The sequence below is a fragment of the Scyliorhinus torazame genome, chromosome 24, assembly GCF_047496885.1.
Source record: "Scyliorhinus torazame isolate Kashiwa2021f chromosome 24, sScyTor2.1, whole genome shotgun sequence".
NCBI classification, from domain to species: Eukaryota; Metazoa; Chordata; class Chondrichthyes; order Carcharhiniformes; family Scyliorhinidae; genus Scyliorhinus; species Scyliorhinus torazame.
In genome coordinates, this window is record NC_092730.1 from 39,306,740 (window position 1) to 39,326,878 (window position 20,139).

A 20,139-nucleotide genomic window follows, 5' to 3' on the forward strand; every position below is an offset into this window, starting at 1 on the left:
AGAAATCTCCCAAGAAACCAGCAGCCAAGAAATCTCCCAAGAAACCAGCAGCCACGAAGGCGGCAACTCCCAAAAAGAGCGCGAAGAAAGCAGCCCCGAAGAAAAAGTCACTTGTGAAAAAGACCACGGGCAGAATAAATCCGACCCAATTGAAGGCCAAGCCCAAAGTGAAATCAGCAACGGCTAAGAAACCAGCAAAGAAGTGAAAGAAGGCGAGCAAATTGTAAACCTCTGAACCCAAAGGCTCTTCTCAGAGCCACCCACATCTCTCAGGAAAGAGCCGATTCCTCGACCAATGAATCGCTGTCTCGGTGCTGGGAGCAGATTTCAGACAGAAATGTCAATCCTGTATTGCCGCTCACTCGCTGACATGCTCTGCACCGGGCCTCTCCCCCCACTCTGCACTAAAACACTGCCTGCTCCAACACACATTTTATATTCCAAACAGAAGTGAAAAGAGCGCGCTGAACAACACGTACAAACTGCAACATCATACAGCATCTAGTTAGAAACGCGGATCTTATAAATCCAGACTTGTCAGTAATATTCCCGCCTCAGTTCACACCTTTCTAGAACCTCTTCCGAACCGGGGGAACAGTCACAGTTTGTGTTAGTTTCCTTATTCACAGATTCAGGGGAGAGTCTGTAAAAGAGTTACATGGCGGATAAATCCCGTCTCACAACTTAAACACTTTATATCAGCTGGAAGGGGTGTTAGTAAAATTCCCAACCCGTCTGGGAGAGGAGTTGTGGGGATGGAATAGGAGCTGGGGTTGAAATGGGAGCAGATGGTTGGGCTGGTTCTAGAAAGGAATGAACTGAGGCGGGAATATTACTGACAAGTCTGGATTTAATAGATCCGCGTTTCTAACTAGCTGCTATCTGATGTTGCAGTTTGTACGTGTTGTTCAGCGCCCTCTTTTCACTTCTGTTTGGAATATAAAATGTGGGTTGGAGCAGGCAGGAGGAGGAGCTGGATGATCAAAGACATTTCAGTGCTCTGTCTGTCACTCAGTCTGCTCCCCGCCTCTCTCTCTCAGTCAGGTCGGGGCGGGCTGTATAATAAAGGAAAGAGCAGCAGCTCGTCTCATTCAGGAGCGATTTGACTGAACAAGCATCATGTCTGGCAGAGGGAAAGGAGGCAAAGGACTGGGCAAAGGCGGAGCAAAGCGGCACCGCAAAGTGCTTCGTGATAACATCCAGGGCATAACCAAACCAGCAATCCGCCGCCTGGCTCGCCGTGGCGGCGTCAAGCGCATCTCGGGTTTGATCTATGAGGAGACTCGCGGGGTGCTGAAGGTTTTCCTGGAGAATGTGATCAGGGACGCCGTCACCTACACTGAACACGCCAAGCGCAAGACCGTCACCGCCATGGATGTGGTTTACGCTCTCAAACGCCAGGGCCGCACTCTCTATGGATTCGGCGGCTGAGGAAACCCATTTGACAATTTAACAAAACCCAAAGGCTCTTTTAAGAGCCGCCCAAATCCTCACATTGAGAGCACTGACCTTAGAATGGCAGCAGCATAACTCATCGAGCTGGTTTAGCGAGTCAGCTTGGAAACCGCGGTTTTCTGTTAAGACGGGTAGCGTTAGAGCAGGAAATCCTTTCCCATCATTGATTTGTTTTCTCATTACAAGGCGACATAGATGCGTTGTACAGTCTGAAACCATCATTCCCCAAAGTCAAACCTGTAACCGCACATAGTGAACACTGACATTGTAATGCGAGCGGGAATTATGTACCTGCTCGATTTTATTCATCTTCTCTCGGTTGCGTCCAATCCGAGACAAAAATGGGACCAGGAATCATTGAGAAGTTTTTAATACTTACAACTTGAGATTGATTTTTTCAGTTTTCTCAAATATCCGTTCCTGGTCCCTGTGAAATTGGCGGGCTTTTTGAAATTGATGGTTTGTCAGTTGCAGGTCCACCAATCAGGGCCCTGATATCCTTGCCGCTCATCGCTCTTTCCAAACTTGTCCACGGGATCGGGCTGCATCCAATGAGGAGAAGTGGGCGGTCACTATAATGTCTTAAATAGGCAGCGAGAGAGCGGCGCCAGCATTCTCAGCGTGTGCCTTTCCCCCAGTTTCACAACATGGCCAGGACCAAGCAGACAGCGCGCAAATCGACCGGAGGCAAAGCTCCTCGCAAACAGCTGGCTACCAAAGCGGCCCGCAAGAGCGCTCCAGCCACGGGCGGAGTGAAGAAGCCCCATCGCTACAGACCCGGCACTGTGGCTCTGAGGGAGATCCGCCGCTACCAGAAATCCACCGAGCTGCTGATCCGCAAACTGCCCTTCCAGCGCCTGGTGCGAGAGATCGCTCAGGACTTCAAGACAGACCTGCGCTTCCAGAGCTCCGCCGTCATGGCCCTGCAGGAGGCCAGCGAGGCTTACCTGGTGGGGCTCTTTGAGGACACCAACCTGTGCGCCATCCACGCCAAGCGAGTCACCATCATGCCCAAAGACATCCAGCTGGCCCGCCGCATCCGCGGGGAACGCGCCTAAAGCCCGGATTCAGCACCAACAGCAACAAAGGCTCTTTTAAGAGCCACCAAGTCTGTCAGGAAAAGAGCTTCAACACCCAATTCCCCCAGTTGAGATGCGGTGATTTAGAATATTATCATCGGCAGTATCTCTGCATTCGGAAGCTTTAGTGACAGAATTAAGCGAATGGACAACAGGTCGCCCTTGTCCGGAGGGAGTGGGTGGCTCTGAAAGAGCCTTTGGGTTATTGGATTCTTCCCGGTCCCAGCGCTGGTTCAGAGCCGCTCAATCGACAAATAAAAGCTGCGACCTCCTGTTACTGATTCCAATGCCTCCAAGTTACAATTAACGCTTCATTGTAATGGAGTTTCTCTCGTCTCTCATGGCTCCGAGTAAGAAACGAGTCACATACATTAACCCAGGTGGTTATTGCAGAAACATCTACACATTAAGTAGCAGAACAGAATCTGAGTGACACAAAACAATTCGCTCTTTTTCTGATAAAGTGAGTGGCTCTGAAAAGAGCCTTTGTGTTATTAGATTAAAGAATGGTCGCTTCACTTCTTGCCGGCGCCAGCGCTGCTTTTCTTGGGCAGCAGCACGGCCTGGATATTAGGCAGCACCCCCACATTCACTTCGCTTCAGGAGGAGTGGCGGTGCACACATTGCTGATTGGTTATCTGAACAACATTGTGGCGCCTGGCACAAACTGACCAATCAGATATCTGTTTGAAGCACCAATCAGGAGACTCCACGGTGCTGAGGGCGGAAAGTTTGGGCGCCAAATGTTCAGATTCCAACCGAATATTTATTTCAAAGCTTAAAAGAGCGCGAAAAGATAAAACAGAGAAAATTGAATTGGGACCGTAAAAACGAGACTAAATCACTGAGTATAAGATTGTTGGATTCTCTGTCCGTAATCTACAGTTTCCCTTTATCTGTCAGTTTCTCATTTCGGGTTTTCTCTCTAACAGAACAAACCCAAAATGAATTAAAGCAAAATAATGTGGATGCTGCAAATGTGAATTGAAGAGAAATGCTGGATAAACTCAGCATGTCTGGGAGCATCTGTGGAAAAGTTTCGGATTTATAAAAGGGGCATTTAATCCGAAACTGTCTCCACAGATTTTTACAATCTGGATTCCAATCGAGTTTAATCTGGCTGCTGTTTAAAACGGTCTCAGCCGCAGACAGAATGTCTAATTTACAGCCAACTACAAAACTTATTTTAAAAATTCCATATTGTAGACTACTTCAGTGTTAAAAGTGGAGTGAGCAATTTGGAGCTCGTGTCAGTATTGAAATGGAGTTTTCCCACAACACTGGTGTGCTCTCAATAAACTGATCGATTATTGAGGAAGCCTGAAAGAGAAAGGGAGGTTTTTGGAAACCTGAACACAAATTGAAAGGGAGGTTTTGGAGTTCTATTGTCTCTCCAAATCTAACGACAGGGACCGAATATGACCAAGTCAGACACCAAAGACACACACGGACACCGAGCAGTCACTAAATGATGAGACTTATTTTCAAGGCACGAAGATCGACCGGGCGATCACTGGACATCACCCAGGATGTTATGTTCCAGTGAAACCCTATTGAACCGATTTGGCTATTCATAATCTAATAATAATTTAAAAACGATGGTTTGGCTGCTTTCCAGAAATTGTGGGTGGCTCTTAACAGAGCCGTTGGGTTTTGATGAGTTTGAGAACAGTTTTACTTGGAGCTGGTGTACTTGGTCACCGCCTTTGTCCCTTCCGACACGGCGTGCTTGGCCAGTTCCCCGGGCAGCAGCAGGCGCACGGCGGTCTGGATCTCCCGGGAGCTGATGGTGCTGCGCTTGTTGTAATGGGCCAGGCGGGAAGCCTCACCCGCGATGCGCTCGAAAATATCGCTGACGAACGAGTTCATGATGCTCATGGCCTTGGAGGAGATGCCGGTGTCAGGGTGAACCTGCTTCATCACTTTGTAGATGTAGATGGAGCAACTCTCCTTCCTGGCTCGTCTCCTCTTCTTGTTGCCTTTTACTGGTACCTTCTTCTGGGTTTTCTTAGTGCCCTTCTTGGGAGCTGGAGCTTTCTTGTCCTCAGCCATGATCGTAGCAAACTGCAGACACACAATAACTGAGAACTGCCACACCTGCTCTTTTCCAGAATAATCCGCATTAGCTATGAGGAGCGGTTGAGGAAACTCAGTTTGTTCACTGGAACGACAGGTTGGGGGCGACCTGATAGAAGTCTACAAAATTATGAGGGGCATAGACAGAGTGGATAGTCAGGGGCTATTCCCCAGGGTAGAGGGGTCAATTACGAGGGGGCATAGGTTTAAGGTGTGAAGGGCAAGGTTTAGAGGAGATGTACGAGGCAAGTTTTTTTACACAGAGGGTAGTGGGTGCCTGGAACGCGCTGCCAGAGGAGGTGGTGGAAGTAGGGTGGAAGCTGGCCAGTCAGATTCCCCCTAATTGACACATTGCTCTGACTCTGGGCCTCCCTCTGCAGCAGCACATTCTCTCTGCTGGTAATAACACGTCACTCTCCAGGGTCTGTCCTGGGTGCCGGCTATACCGCGCATGCGTGCCCACTCAGCCCGATCAGGCAGTGCGCAGGCGCGGTACACACCGGGCCGGACCGCCTCCTCCTGACGTGGATGATTGCTTTTGGCGCTGTGAAGAATTTGATGCTTTCCAAAAGTAATTGAACGTTAGGAAACTGCGCGTAGAAAGCCAAACCTACTACATGTTCCCCACACTGCAATGACATCTCGAAGAAAACGGTTAGTAAGGGAACTGCCGATACACTGGCTGCGCTGAACAACAGTTTATATCGCTATTTTCCAGAGGAGAAGTTTCAGATTTTGAGAATTAGTTGGTGAAAACTCCCTTTGAGTTCGAGACCCCAGACTCAATTTACTGATTTATAGCTGACTCCAAATGTACAAACTGAGCTTCTGCACTTTACCTGTGACAGCACATGACAAATACAGCACAACTCCATGAGGTTTTCAGAATTCTGGCATAGCGTCTCCGAGGAGTACCCAGTACGGAGTAAAACAAGCATTCTTTTGCTATTACACATCACAAGGATCTACATCTTCAAGGTTGGATTTTTCATTCTCAAAAGGATGAAGACAGCACAAAGGAACCAGCTGAACTCTGCACCTGATACACGCACTGCCCTCTCCTCTAAACCTGATTGGAGTGAGATCATAAGGACCAAGCAAGCTCACCTGCTGCATTAAAGATAAGAGAACATAGTGGGTCGCGGAGGTCAGCTGGTGTGGGTCCCAAAGGCTGGCCAGCATGGGTCCCAAAGGATGGCCGGTTGGTTAAAATGGGTCGCAGGTAAAATACAGTTTAAAAGTACTGCTCTGTAAAATACTGCTGATTCAGTTCATTCATTTACCCTTCATTTACCAGGACTAACTGATGTTTATTAATCCCGCCCTTCATCCGGAAGTAGAATCCAGAATGTTTGATTTACAACTGGGGCTCATGTGAACATTGCTGTGAATGTTTTGGATAAAATGTGAGAAGAGCAGTGACAACAAAATTGAGAAAAACCTGACTGAAATAAAACCCTGCTGTGGGTTTATGGGCCACCTGTCTGTTTACAATCCATATGTATGGATTCATCTGTAATACACATTTTTTGTTTATTACACTATTCCATAATGCTCAGATTCTGGCAGAGAATGATTTATTTTAACTCCAGCATTTTGCCCGTGTATTCTGCGTGGCTTTAAAATGAATATGATAGTTGTACACATCTGGCAGCTCCTAATCGATGTGTGTAAGTTTACTATGAAAACTTCTTGGAATACATGAACTGGAGTTGCAGATATTAAAGATATTCTCAATGTATTACGGCTGGAATGTATTTTTCAATTATACAAAAAATGTCAGCAAAATCCAGCTCCATCACTGTGCCATAGACAGTATCGGTGCTTGATGTAGTACATACTAATGTCATTGATGTAGTACATACGTTACAGATAAGAACATTCATACCTTAAGCAGAATGGAAAAGGCAGTTTCAGACATCAGGACGAGACCAGGTCTCATGCTACAAGAGACCTGAGCAATGACATATTATAAGAATTATTATTGGTAAACATGCAGTAACGGAAGAAGAAACTGAAGAAGAATTTTAAAATCCAGGTTTGGCAGTATGTCATGGTGCACCTTACAGAGAAAGTGCTGCAAGCTGCTCAGAACTGGATGTCAACTATTCAAGTGGGGACTGGAGAAGCTTTCAACTGGAGCGGAGTTCATAGATTTCATAGCATTTACAGTGCAGAAGGTGGCCATTCGGCCCATCAAGTCTGCAATGGCCCTTGGAAAGAGCAAACTAATAATAATAATTGCTTATTGTCACAAGTCGGCTTCAATTAAGTTACTGAAAAGCCCCTCGTAGCCACATTTCGGCGCCTGTTCGGGGAGGCCGGTACGGGAATTGAACCCACGCTGCTGGCCTTGTTCTGCATTACAAGCCAGCTGTTTAGCTCACTGTGCTAAACCAGCCCCACAACTACCTAAGCCAATACCTCAACCCTCTCCCCGGAAACCTTCCCTAACCTTTTTTGGACACTAAGGACAATTTAGCATAGCCAATCCACATAACCTGCGCATCTTTGGACAGGGAGGAAACCGGAGCACCCAAAGGAAACATGGGGAGAACGTGTGACTCAGTTGACTGTGTAAACCAGGGGAGTGTTCAAATCATATTCAATTACAAATTGGAAACCAGGGGAGTGACTACATCAGTGGTGTGGGTAAACCAGGGAGTGTGGAAATCAGGGGAGTGTTTCAAACCAGCGGACTGTCCAAGACCAGCCAATTGTCCAAAGCCACTGAAATGTATCAACCAGCGGACTGTGTGAGCCAGGATAGTGTATAAACCAAATTCAATTTCAAATTGGAAAGGGGTGAAAATGAAGTCAATCAATGAAATGTTTTGCTGCTGGAGGAGAGAATGGGACCACCTGGGGCAGGTTGCTGCCCCCTCCCGGGGTGAAGACCCTGCCTCCAGCCTTTTGTCTTTCCACCGCCGTGCCTGAGGTGGGAGTGGGTCCACCTGGGGACTGTTGCTGTGCCCCCTCACTGGGTGAAGGCCCTGACTTCTGTCCTCCCACCCCTCTGCCTGAGGTAGGACCACCTGGGGCCTGGTGCTGTTCCGCCTCCCGGGGTGAAGTGGGAGTGGGACCGCCTGGGGCTGCTGTGAAGACAAAGGACTTTGTCTTGGGCCCCCACAGGGCTGAAGAGCGCCGTCCGCCCACTTCTTTAACCCCCTGTGGCGGGTGTGTGGCAGTTGCCACTTTGCTTTAGGCCCCTCCGGGTCTGAAGAGCGCTCCCCGTTTACAGTGACTATCTGCTGTTGCCCTGCAGCACCTTCCCCTGTGGCACCTGCTGTTGTTGTGCCACGTCCTTCCCCCAGTACTCGGATTTCAGTTACATGGCTGTGCCGTACCAAGTGTGGGCATGGTCAGTACCCAAGGGGCATCCTCCACTCTGCTGGGGGCAGGGCGCCAAAGAACCTATGCGGGGGCAACAGCCTCTCGACCCTCGGCGGCCCCCTCGCCCTTCCGCCTACTAACGCGGCAACTTGGGGTCAAATGTTATGCCCTCCCCACCATGGCCATCGAGGCGTGCACTCGTGCGATGGCCGAGGTCATCGGCCTCTTGGCCATCGTAGCCGCCTCTAGGATGTACGGCAAAGCCGTGTTTTTCCTGCGGGCCGAGCAGGCGGTCCACCGTGTCCTGGAAAGGGGCTCACAGTGGGTGGGACACACATGGCCGTGGACCCGCTGGAGGCCATCGCCGAACGTGTCTCCTCCTCCCCCATCTCAACCTCCTGGGGGAGGTCAGGTCCGGGGTGGCGCTGCTGACACTCGGCCTCGGGACCCTTCCCTCCGTAATGTATACTCGGAGCGTCAGGCTTTTGCCCGCCTGACCCGGGAGGAGGTCACGCTGGGAGGTTTTGTGGTTCCCCACCAAGGGAAGGATCATAAAGTGATCTGGTCTGCGGTGCCATGCCTGAAGAGGGCTGGGGCATATTCGCCGGAACTGCCCCACCCTAACGGCCGCTGCCAACACCATCTCCAGGTCGGCCGTGGCTGGCTCTGCCACCCTCTCCTCTACCACCTCTTTGTCTGCCCAGCAGCCGGCCCCTGACAACACCGCGGCTGCTGGCGGGGGAGAGGGAGACTCCACTAGACCAGAGGCAGCCTAAAAAGGCCAAACGGAAGACGGCGTGACGGTCAGACCGAATCCATCCACACCTTGGCCCCATCACGAGTACTGACCCCGTGCCCATCCAGGGGCCTGCGGCAGTCACCAGAGCCCCTATATCTTCGGGTCGTGGGCGGGCGACGGCGAGGAAGGCTCCCCGCTCACAAGGCCCAAGCAGACGATGCCAAGGAGCCCAGGATCCATCCCGGAGCTGTTCCCGGGGGTCTTTCCGAGTCTCTCCGAGGGGCCGGCTACGACAGTGGAGGCGGGGTTGCCACGGACTCTGAATCGAGGGGGAAGCCTGCGAGGAACCCGCCTAAGGGTGATCCTGGGGGTGGGATCGACTCAGACCAGGGGGAGCAGCGACAGGCTGTTCTGTTCCTCGGGGGGCTCCTGAGGGAGTGGAGGGGGCAACAACCCTCTACTCCCTCTGAGCAGTTATGGGTGATTCGTGAAGGACACACGCTACAACTGACTTGGAGGTAACCATAGCCAGACTCAACATCCACGGCAGCAGGGATGTGCATCACCGTTTCCAGTGCTTCTCTGTCCTCCGGGACGCAAAGTATGGGCTGTGCTTCCTGCAAGAAACCCACGCCATTCCGGGGGACAAAGCTAAGTGGACCCTGGAGTGGCAAGGGGGTGTCTTCATGAGTCACTTGGCCCCACGTTCGGGCGGGGTGGCTATCTTGCTGGCTCCACATTTTCAGCCAGAGAGCTGGAGGGTCAAGGAGCCAGTGCCAGGCCGTCTGTTGCATTTAACGGTCCACGACGGGGACGTGGTGCGTCACTTTGTGAATGTATAGGCTCCCTGGCCGGGCCGCAGCAAACGACTTTCTTTGACAAAGTGTCCACTCTTCTTGGCACCATTCCTGTGGGCGAGTGCATCATCCTTGGAGGGGATTTCAATTGCACCCTCCAGGACAAGGACCGTGGTAGAGTCCAGTGCAGCATGCAGGCGGTGGTGAAGTTAAGGGACCTGGTCAGGTCCTTCGACTTGGTGGGCGCCTGGAGAACTCTCCATCCTGAATCGCAGGTGGACACATTTGTGGGCCCTCTGTTGGGAGCGTCCAGAATCGACCGTCTTTACATTTCTAGGACGTACTTGCCCAGCGTTCCGACGGCCTCTGTGGAGCAGGTGCCGTGCTCGGATGACCACCTGGTGTGGGCGGGGCTCGGCCAGCTCCGCGCTCAGGCACGGTCCGCGTACTGGCACTTTAACAACCTGCTGCTGGAGGACAAGCGGTTCCTGGACTGGATTCGCCTTTTCTGGGCCGGCTGGAGAAAGACGCGGGGTGCCTTCCCCTCCTTGAGGCTATGGTGGGACTTGGGCAAGACTCATGTCCGCGCCTTCTGTCAGAGGTACACAAAGCGGTCGACGGCGGGGCGGAAATCCACGATCGCCAAGTTGGCTGAAGAGGACTTCGATCTGGAGTCACGTCTCGCTCAGCCTGATGAGGACCCACCCTGGGGCTGCTGTACAGGGAGAAGACGGGCGTGCTGCGGGACCTGCAACTTGTCGGGTCCCACGGCGCGTACGTGAGGTCGCGGATCAGTTTCCTGACAGACATGGACCGTGGCTCCCCTTCTACTCGCTGGAAAGAGGATGCAGGGCCAGTCAGCCGACGACGGTCCCTCGTCTCGGATCCGGAGGGGGTCAGGACCCTAAATCAGGGACTTTTATTCTGACCTCTTTACTGCAGATCCGTGCAGCGAGGACGCCTGCAGAGTTCTGTGGGAGGACCTGCTGCAGGTCGGCCCGGAGGTAGTCGGGAGGCTCGACCAAACCGTCAATCATCAAGACCGGCACCCTCGACAGCAAGACCCCAGGGCTGGACGGGCTGACCGTGGAGTTCTTCAGTGCGTGCTGGGGAGCGACTACGCGGGGGTCCTGGGGAATGTATCGTGACCGGTGAGATGCCCCTTTCGTGGTCCCACACCGTCCCGGATCGCACCATTTACCATGATCCACCCGGACAGTCCCACACCGTCCCGTACCGCACCATTTACCATGATCCACCCTGACAGTCCCACACCGTCCCGGACCGCACCATTTACCATGATCCACCCTGACAGTCCCACACCGTCCCGGACCGCACCATTTACCATGATCCACCCTGACAGTCCCACACCGTCCCGGACCGCACCATTTACCATAATATCCATCTGGTCCGGGACATCCATCATTCCCAGACGACTGGGATGTTGAGCGCCTACCTGTCTCTTGACCAGGAGAGGGCGTTCGACAGGGTGGGGCACGAATATTTGCTCGGGCCTCTGCGAGCCTTCTGGTTCAGGACGCACTTTGTCGCCCGGATCCGATTACTGTACGCTGCCTCGGAGTGTCTGATTAATGTTAACCTGTCCCTGACGGCGCCCCTTCGCTTTGGGAGAGGAGTGCGTCAGGGCTGCCCAACTTTATTCTCTCTGCGTGGAGCCTTTCCTGCACCTCCTGCGGAGGAGGTTGTCGGGGCTGGTTCTGTGCGAGCCGGGCATGGCGGTTGTAGCCATCTGGGATGGCCACTTCCAGAATACAAAATGGACGCTCGCAAAGAATATAGGGAACTGTGGACAATGCTAGAAAACAAGCAGGCACAGAGCCTGAATGGATATTTGGGAAACAGCTCCCAGACGGAATTGAAACTATGGGTCGATTAGCATATTGATGGCCCATCTCCGGGAAACAAAGGAATGACACTCAGGTCACCGATACTATTGCAGGCATCCCGGCGCCAGTTCCCCAACCGAAAAGCACAAACAAAGCAAGGCCAACGGCCACCTGAGACACGCCCAGCCATCAGGGCACCCACCCCTTTATTGGTCAAGATCGATAACAGTGATCGAGAAGCGGCCCAATTAATTGGGACCAAGTTTAAGGCCCACCTAAAAGCGCGCGAAGCCCCTCCAAGGATAAGAAGGAACCCCCAGGAGAGATTCACTCTCTTGGACTTGGCTCTCAAAGCACAGAGACCCATCCACCAGCATCACCAGAAGCAAGTAAGTTCAAGGTCAACGCTCGCTACCAGACGGACGACCTTCGCTGTTCTCCTGTGTATCTTCAAACCCAACAGCCTCAGATCCAAACAACGGCCATTGTTCCTCTGACTAAGTGGGCACCCAAAGTTAAGTACAGGCGTTAGCGTTAGAGATAGTTTAGTTTGTAGTACTGTTGTGCATGAGTAGATCTTACTGTGTGTGTAAATATATAGTATTGACTTTGAACTAACTAACTGGTGTATTGGCTCTTTGATCAGTATTCGGGTTTGAACCTTGTGGTGGTATCGAGAGATACCTGGCGACTCTAACGTAAACATAATTAGGATTAAGGAAGGCGACCATATTGACCGCCATATTTATAACCAGATAAACAGAGCAACACGGTGGTCCTTTCGGCTTACGCTGATGATGTGCTGCTCATGTTAACTGACCCCGGTGACCTGCGGAGGATGCGAGAGTGCCAGGCTGTGTACTCCGCCGCATCTTCTGCTGGGATCAACCGGGCTAAATGTTCCAGACTCCTGGTCGGTCCGTGGCAGATGGACCCCCTCCCAGAGGAGCTCAGGCCCTTCAGCTGAAGCCGGACCAAGATCCTCTACTTGGACCAACATCCTCGACTTGGGAGTCTATCTTTGCCCAGCAAAGGAAGGCTGGCCGGCGAACTGGCAGGAGTTGGCGACCAAGGTCACCGCTCGCCTGGGACGCTGGACAGGACTGCTCCGAGTGATGTCCTACAGGGGTCGAGTTCTCATCATAAACCAGCTGATAGCCTCCATCTTGTGGTACCGGCTGTTCACTTTGACCCCTCCCCCTGACTTTGTGACAGGCATCCAGAGAACTCTGTTTCGGTTCTTCTGGGAAAATGTATTGCACTGGGTCGCTGAGGAGGTCTCGAGTCTCCCGCTTGCGGAGGGCGGTCAGGCGCTGGTGTGCCTTCGCATCCAGATCACGACTTTACGCCTTCAGACTCTGCAGCGATACCTGGACGTTGAGCCTCCTCCACGATGGTGTGCCCGGGCGAAGTATTTCTTCCCCCAGGTGCACGGCCTGAACTACGATGTGCAGCTCCTGTTCGGTGACCATCAAGGTCTTCAGAATTCTTTGTTGACTCTGCCAGTCTTGTACCAGGACCGTCTCAAAGTCTGGAACAGGGTCCCCACGTGCCACAGCTCTCCGCTGTCAGGAGCAGTGGCTCTCGTAAGGGAGCCGCTGCTCAGGAATCCGCACCTCTGCCAATATCCATTCCGGTGGCTGGCGGAGCGGAGGGCTGTGGATGGCGGGGTGACCAGGATCGGGGACGTGCAGGGTGGCAGAGGAGTGGACTGGATGACGCCCTACGAGCTCACCGAGCGCGGTGCTGTGTCCATCCAGCACGCGGCCAAGCCCATCCGAGGCCTCAAAACGGTTGTGCTCGGCCCCTTGGACTCGAGACGGCGCAGTTGTGCGGTGGCATCCCGTCTGAGCGGACCCCTGCTGTGACGGAATTCCATGTTGGTCTCAGGCCCTGGAACCCCCTCCGGCCGCCGGTACCCCACAACCCCAGCCGCCACACGGAAACACCCCCCGTGCCTTTTCGTACCGCGCAGATGGGTTTCCTGTACGGCCTGCTCCCAACTGGGACAACGTAAAATTCATGAAAAAGACCATGGCAGAAATATCCTACATAGCGACGCACCGACTGATCATGGTGAGGGGTGGGGGGACGTTAACTGTGTCCAGGACCCAAGGACAGACAGGTCAAACCCCAGAGCAGGGAAGACCTTGAACATGGAGAAGGAACCCGGTCGCTTCATGGGGCAGAAGAGGGTGGTGGACACATGGAGGATCACCCACCCAGGGGAGAAGGAGTTCTCCTTCTTCTCCTCAGTCCACAACGTATACTCGATGATTGACTTCTTTGTGGTTGGAAAATCGGTGCACCAAGGGCTGGTCAAGGCAGAGTACTCCGCAATCGTAATCTCCGATCACGCTCCACATTATATGGAAGTGAGGTCGGGGACGGGCTCTACCCAATGCCCCACAAGGAGGTTGGACACTGCCCTATTGGCCGAGAAGGACTTCAGTGAGAGGTTATCACAGGCCATAGCGGAGTATACGACAAACAAGATTGGGAGAGGTCTCATCCTCCACGTTCTGGGAGACGCTGAAGGCCGTGATTAGAGTGGAAATTGGGCAGAACGGTGGCGCCGTGGGTTAGCACTGTGGCCTCACTGCGCCGAGGTCCCAGGTTTGATCTCGGCTCTCGGTCACTGTGTGTGGAGTTTGCACATTCTACCCGTGTTTGTGTGGGCTTCGCCCCCACAACCCAAAGATGTGCAAGTTAGGTGGATTGGCCACACTAAATTGCCCCTTAATTGGAAAAAAAAGTAAAAAATGAATTGGGTACTCTAAGTTTAAAAACAAAATTGGGGAAATTATTGCCTTTAAAGTGCAAAGGGAGAGAGAGGAGAGAGCGGCTAGGCCTCAACAGCAGAGCTCTTGGCGGAAAGGAAAAAGCTACAAATGGACTTTGACCTGCTCTCCACGAGGAAAGCAGTGCACCAACTCCGCCAGGCACGGGGACCGCTATAAAAAAACAGGGACAAAGCCAGCCACCTGTTGGCACACCAGCTGAGAAAGCAGGCAGCCACCAGAGTGATCGTGCAAATTAGGGACAACAGAGGAACACTAGAAACAGACCCAAACAAGGTTAACAAGACCTTCGAGGACTTTGACTGGCGACTGTACACCTCAGAGCCCACAACAGGGGGCTCAGGGATGAAACAGTTCCTTGATAGACTAGACATGCCAGTCGTGGGGGAGGACAGAAAATGGGGCCTGGGAGCACCGCTAGAACTGGGAGAGATCATGGAGAGTATAAGCTACATGCAGGCAGGTTCCGGGCGGACTTCTACGAAACATTTGTGACAGCACTGGCCCCACACCTGAGGAAGATGTTCACAGACTCGCTGGCAAGGGGCACACTGCCACCATTGCTAACACAAGCCTCAATCTCGCTAATACCTAAGAAAGACCCAACTGAATACGTTTCATACAGACCCATTTTGCTACGAAAAGTAGACACCAAAATATTGGCCAAGATTCTAGCCAAAAGACTGGAAGACTGCGTACCAGAGGTGGTCGCAGAGGATCAAACGGGCTTTGTCAGAGGTAGACAGCTAACATTGAACATCAGGCACCTGCTGAACGTGATCATGATCCCATCTGGGGTCAGAGCACCTGAGGTGATCGTTTCCCTGGATGCAGAAAAGGCCTTCGACAGAGTCGAGTGGAAGTACCTTATAGAGGTGCTGGAGCAGTTCGGGCTCGGATCAGGGTTCACCTCCTGGGTGGAGCTCCTGTACAACGCTCCAATGGCGAGCGTATGGCGAAGCAACACCAGCTCCCAGTACTTCCAGCTCCACAAGGGCACAAGGCAGGGATGCCCGCTGTTACAGCTGCTGTTCGTTCCAGCGATCGAATAATTAGCGATCGCTCACAGAACAGCAAAGAACTGGAGAGGGATCCAAAGAGGAGGCAGAGAGCATAGAGTCTCACTCTTTGCAGATGGCCTGCTCCTCTACATCTCGGACCCACAAAGCAGCATGAAAGGAATCATTGCGCTCCTGAAAGAGATTGGTGCCGTCTCGGCCGATTAAACACAATATGAGCAAAAGTGAGATTTTCCCGGTGAACCCGCAAGGGGGAGGGGCAGCACTGGTGGGACTGCCGTTTAAACAATCCCAACACAAATTCCACTACCTGGGGATCCTAATCGCTCATCACTGGATGGGGATCCACAAATGGAACCTGACCAGTCTGGCAGAGGAAGTCAAAAAGGACCTGCAGAGATGGAACACACTCCCACTCTCCCTGTTGGGGAGAATACAGACAATCAAAATGAACGTACTGCCCAGGTACCTCTTCCTATTCAGATTGATCCCAATCTATATCCCCAAGGCCTTTTTTAACTCACTGGACAAGTTAATCATGGCGTTTGTATAGGGGGAAAAGAATGCTAGGATCACAAAGAAGGTCCTACAGAAACCAAAATCCAGGGGAGTGCTAGCCCTCCCAAACCTTCAATTCTAACACTGGGCAACGACAGCGGCATCTTTTACCAAGATGGCGCCGTAGCGAGGCAACTCTCAGCGAGCTCTCCCAAACAGATCCACTTTTTACTTAACTTATACTCGTTCTAATCTTTTAACAATTAATTCTAAAACTAACATTATTACTAACCTCTCTCTTTTATCTTCTCTTGCAGGCTTGAACATCCTCCGAAGCCCTTGGAGACCTTTTGACCCGACCCGACCTGACCTCCGCGACCTGGAAGAAGATCGGGCCCAAACCGGAAGTGAAGCCCCAACCTCGATTTGGAGCCGAATCGGACCTCGGAGCTCCAAACCCGGCCAAACTACTGACGCCAGCCCCCGGATTGCCTTGCCCAGTCCCCGGAGCTCCCGACCCCCGACGGCAAGACCCGGCCCAACGCGACCCCCAGAGACCCGCCCAGCGACCCGGCCCTGAGAGGCCCGCCCAACAACCCAACCTACCTGGTGATGGAAGAAAGAAAAATCCACGTGGAGGCCCGAACGGGCCCACTTCAAGATCCTACCATAGCAGCACCCAGGGAGGGAACAGACCACGGGACCCAGCCCAACCTGCCTCAGGAAGCCCCTGCCCACGACCCAGGACTCCCGAAATGGCGGAGACCCCGTGCGAGGACCCAAAAGCGCTGCAAGGTATTCCCGTGCCCGCAGAAGGCCGGGGCCCATCCGGATCGCAAACGTGCCCCCTTGCAACCCCTCTACCTCAACCAGTGCCCGGGACCCTGCCAGACGCGACCCCAGTTACGTAAACAGCGCCCTTGTCCCCGCCAGCACCCTGGTCCCCTCCAGCGCCCTGGACCCCGCCAGACACAACCACCTACCTTCCACAAGAACTGACATCTGCCATCGGATCCGAGGATCATCCAGCAGCAGCCGCCGACCGAGGAAGCGAGGGAAACGCGGCGGTCTGCAGGTTAGACTGAAGCAACGCGGTTTCAAGACCCCGCTCCCCAGCATACTCCTGGCAAACGTCCAAGCGATCGAAAACAAGCTGGATGAACTTAACGCCAGACTTACCTCTCAGAGGGAAGTAAGAGACTGCTGTGTGCTGTGTTTCACAGAGACATGGCTCACCCCTGCCTCACCGGACTGTGCCATACAACCTGAAGGCTTCTCAATTCACCTGGTGGACCGCACTGCATCATCAGGCAAAGCGAAGGGTGGAGGGGTTTGCCTCCTCATCAATTCCTCCTGGTGCTTGGATGTGATGACTCTGGCGACCCACTGCTCCCAGACCTGGAATACCTGACGATGAAGTGCCGCCCATATTATCTTCCACGGGAGTTCACTTCAGCCATTATCACAGCGGTCTACATCCCACCCCAGGCAGTAGTGAGGAAGGCGCTGGACGAACTATACACAGTAATAAACAACTACGAAACAGAACACCCGGAGGCCTTGTTCATCGTGGCCGGAGACTTCAACAAGGCCAACCTCAAGAGTGTACTGCCAAAATTTTACCAGCACATCTCCTGTCCCACCAGGGGCGACAACACTCTTGACCACTGCTACTCAAAAATCAAGGGTGCCTACCGTTCCATCCCCCGACCGCACTTTGGGAAATCAGACCATAAGACGGTGCTCCTTCTCCCGGCATACAAGCAGAAACTCAAGCGGGAGAATCCAGCTAAGAAGGTTGTGCAGTGCTGGTCCGAGGAGACAGAAGAGCTCTTAGAGACAGTGGACTGGTCCATATTTAAGAACTCAGCGCCCAACTTAAATGAGTATGCCACCACCGTCACAGACTTCGTCAGCAAATGTGTGGACGACTGCGTGCCAAAGAAAGCAGTACGTGCGTTCCCCAACCGGAAACCATGGCTCAATCGCGAGACTGACTCCCTACTGAAGGACAGATCTGAGGCGTTCAAGGTAGACGACCCTGACCTATACAAGAAATCCAGGTACGACCTCCGCAAAGCCATCCGGAATGCCAAGAGAGAAGATCAAACCAAGCTAGAGTCAGACAGACTCTCGGCGGCTGTGGCAAGGACTAAACAATATAACGGGCTACAAAGCGAAGCCGAACAGTATCTCTGGCAGCAGCGCACCCCTCCCCGATGAACTTAATGCATTCTATGCTCGGTTCGAGCAGGTAACCAACAATCCGCTGGCGAGTGCCCCAGCAGCCCATAATTCACCCATACCCACCATCACAGCTTCCGAAGTCAGATTGGCCTTCCTGAAAGTGAACCCTCGGAAGGCGACGGGCCCAGATGGGATCCCTGGTCGTGCACTCAGAGCCTGCGCGGAGCAGCTGGCAGAGGTATTCACGGACATCTTTAACCTGTCCCTACTCCACTCCGAGGTCCCCACCTGCTTCAAGAAGACCACCATCATACCGGTACCAAAGAAGAACCAGGCAACGTGCCTCAATGACTACCGACCAGTGGCCCTGACTTCAGTCGTAATGAAGTGCTTCAAGAGGTTGATCATGAAGCGCATCACCTCCAGACTCCCAGAACGCCTTGATCCACTGCAATTCGCATACCGCTGCAACCGGTCCACATCAGACACCATTTCCCTGGCCCTACACTCATCCCCAGAGCATCTCAAAAACAAGGACTCCTACATTAGACTCCTATTTATTGACTACAGCTCCGCCTTCAACACCATAATCCCAGCCAAGCTCATATCAAAGCTCCAAAACCTAGGACTTGGCTCCCCACTCTGCAACTGGATACTCGATTTTCTTACCAACAGACCACAATCAGTAAGAATGAACAACAACACCTCCTCCACAATAGTCCTCAACACCGGCACCCCACAAGGCTGCGTACTTAGCACCCTACTCTACTGCCTGTACACACACGACTGCGTGGTAAAACTTGGTTCCAACTCCATCTACAAGTTTGCTGATGATACGACCATCGTGGGCCGGATCTCGAATAACGACGAGTCCGAATACAGGCGGGAGATAGAGAATCTAGTGGAGTGGTATAGCGACAACAATCTCTCCCTCAATGCCAGCAAAACTAAAGAGCTGGTAATTGACTTCAGGAAGAAAAGTACTGTACACACCCCTGTCAGCATCAACGGGGCCGAGGTGGAGATGGTTAGCAGTTTCAAATTCCTAGGGGTGCACATCTGCAGAAATCTGTCCTGGTCCACCCACGTCGACACTACCACCAAGAAAGCACAACAGCCCCTATACTTCCTCAGGAAACTAAGGAAATTCGGCATGTCCACATTGACTCTTACCAACTTTTACAGATGCACCATAGAAAGCATCCTATCAGGCGGCATCACAGCCTGGTATGGCAACTGCTCGGCCCAGGACCGCAAGAAACTTCAGAGAGTCGTGAACACCGCCCAGTCCATCACATGATCCTGCCTCCCATCCATTGACTCCATCTACACCTCCCGCTGCCTGGGGAAAGCGGGCAGTATAATCAAAGATCCCTCCCACCCGGCTTACTCATTCTTCCAACTTCTTCCATCGGGCAGGAGATACAGAAGTCTGACAACACGCACAAACAGACTCAAAAACAGCTTCTTCCCCACTGTCACCAGACTCCTAAATGACCCTCTTATGGACTGACTTCATTAACACTACACCCTGTATGCTTCATCCGATGCCAGTGCTTATGTAGTTACATTGTATATGTTGTGTTGCCCAATTATGTATTTTCTTTTATTCCCTTTTCTTCTCATGTACTTAATGATCTGTTGAGCTGCTCGCAGAAAAATACTTTTCACTGTACCTCGGTACAGTGAAAACAAATCCAATCCAATCCAAGAGAGATGGGATGGACAAAGGAGGCAGAAGCCGAGTGGATGCACGCAGAGGAGACCCCCTCAAGGGGACCGCCCCCCGGGCCGTCGCCAAGGCGGCTCTCCCAAGAAACACTCCAGCAGCCCAGTGGTGATAGCCACCTCCAGACGTGGAACTAACTACGGCAGCAATTCGGACTGACCAAAATATCCGACAAAGCCCCCATCTGCAATAACCACAGGTTCACACCAGCACTCACCGACGCCACCTTCAAAAGGTGGAGACAGGATGTGGGGGACATTGACAGTCAGGGACCTATACACTGACGGTAGGGTCACAACACTGGAAGAACTGACGCAGAGATTCCAACCAGCTAAAGGCAACAAACTCAGATACCTGCAGCGACAAAACTTCCTCAAGGAAGGAGACAAGGACATAACCACGACCACCATGACAGACACTATTGGAAGAGCTACTGGGCGCAGACATCCTAGGCAGAGGGAACTGTAGTGACATGTACGAACAACTGCTAGAGAGGACCGACACCGAACTGGACACGACAAGGAGGAAATGGGAAGACGACTTGGGGTTCGAAATAGGGTGGGGATTCTGGAGCGACGC

At 52.6% G+C, this 20,139-nt stretch overlaps 1 protein-coding gene and 1 long non-coding RNA gene across 2 annotated transcripts in view; both read right to left on the minus strand.

Moving 5' to 3' along the window:
* LOC140400019 (uncharacterized) overlaps positions 1-20,139 on the minus strand; it is an 88,383-nt gene that overhangs the window by 21,287 nt on the left and 46,957 nt on the right. The window lies entirely within an intron of this gene.
* Positions 4,209-4,679, minus strand: LOC140400118 (histone H2B 7-like). Its single transcript, XM_072489595.1, has one exon. The coding sequence runs from the start codon at positions 4,584-4,586 to the stop codon at positions 4,209-4,211; it is 378 nt and encodes a 125-aa protein (XP_072345696.1). The 5' UTR covers positions 4,587-4,679.

Bases quoted from the DNA above. Each gene is read 5' to 3' on its own strand.
- LOC140400118 (XM_072489595.1), bottom strand. From the start codon at position 4,586: ATGGCTGAGGACAAGAAAGCTCCAGCTCCCAAGAAGGGCACTAAGAAA.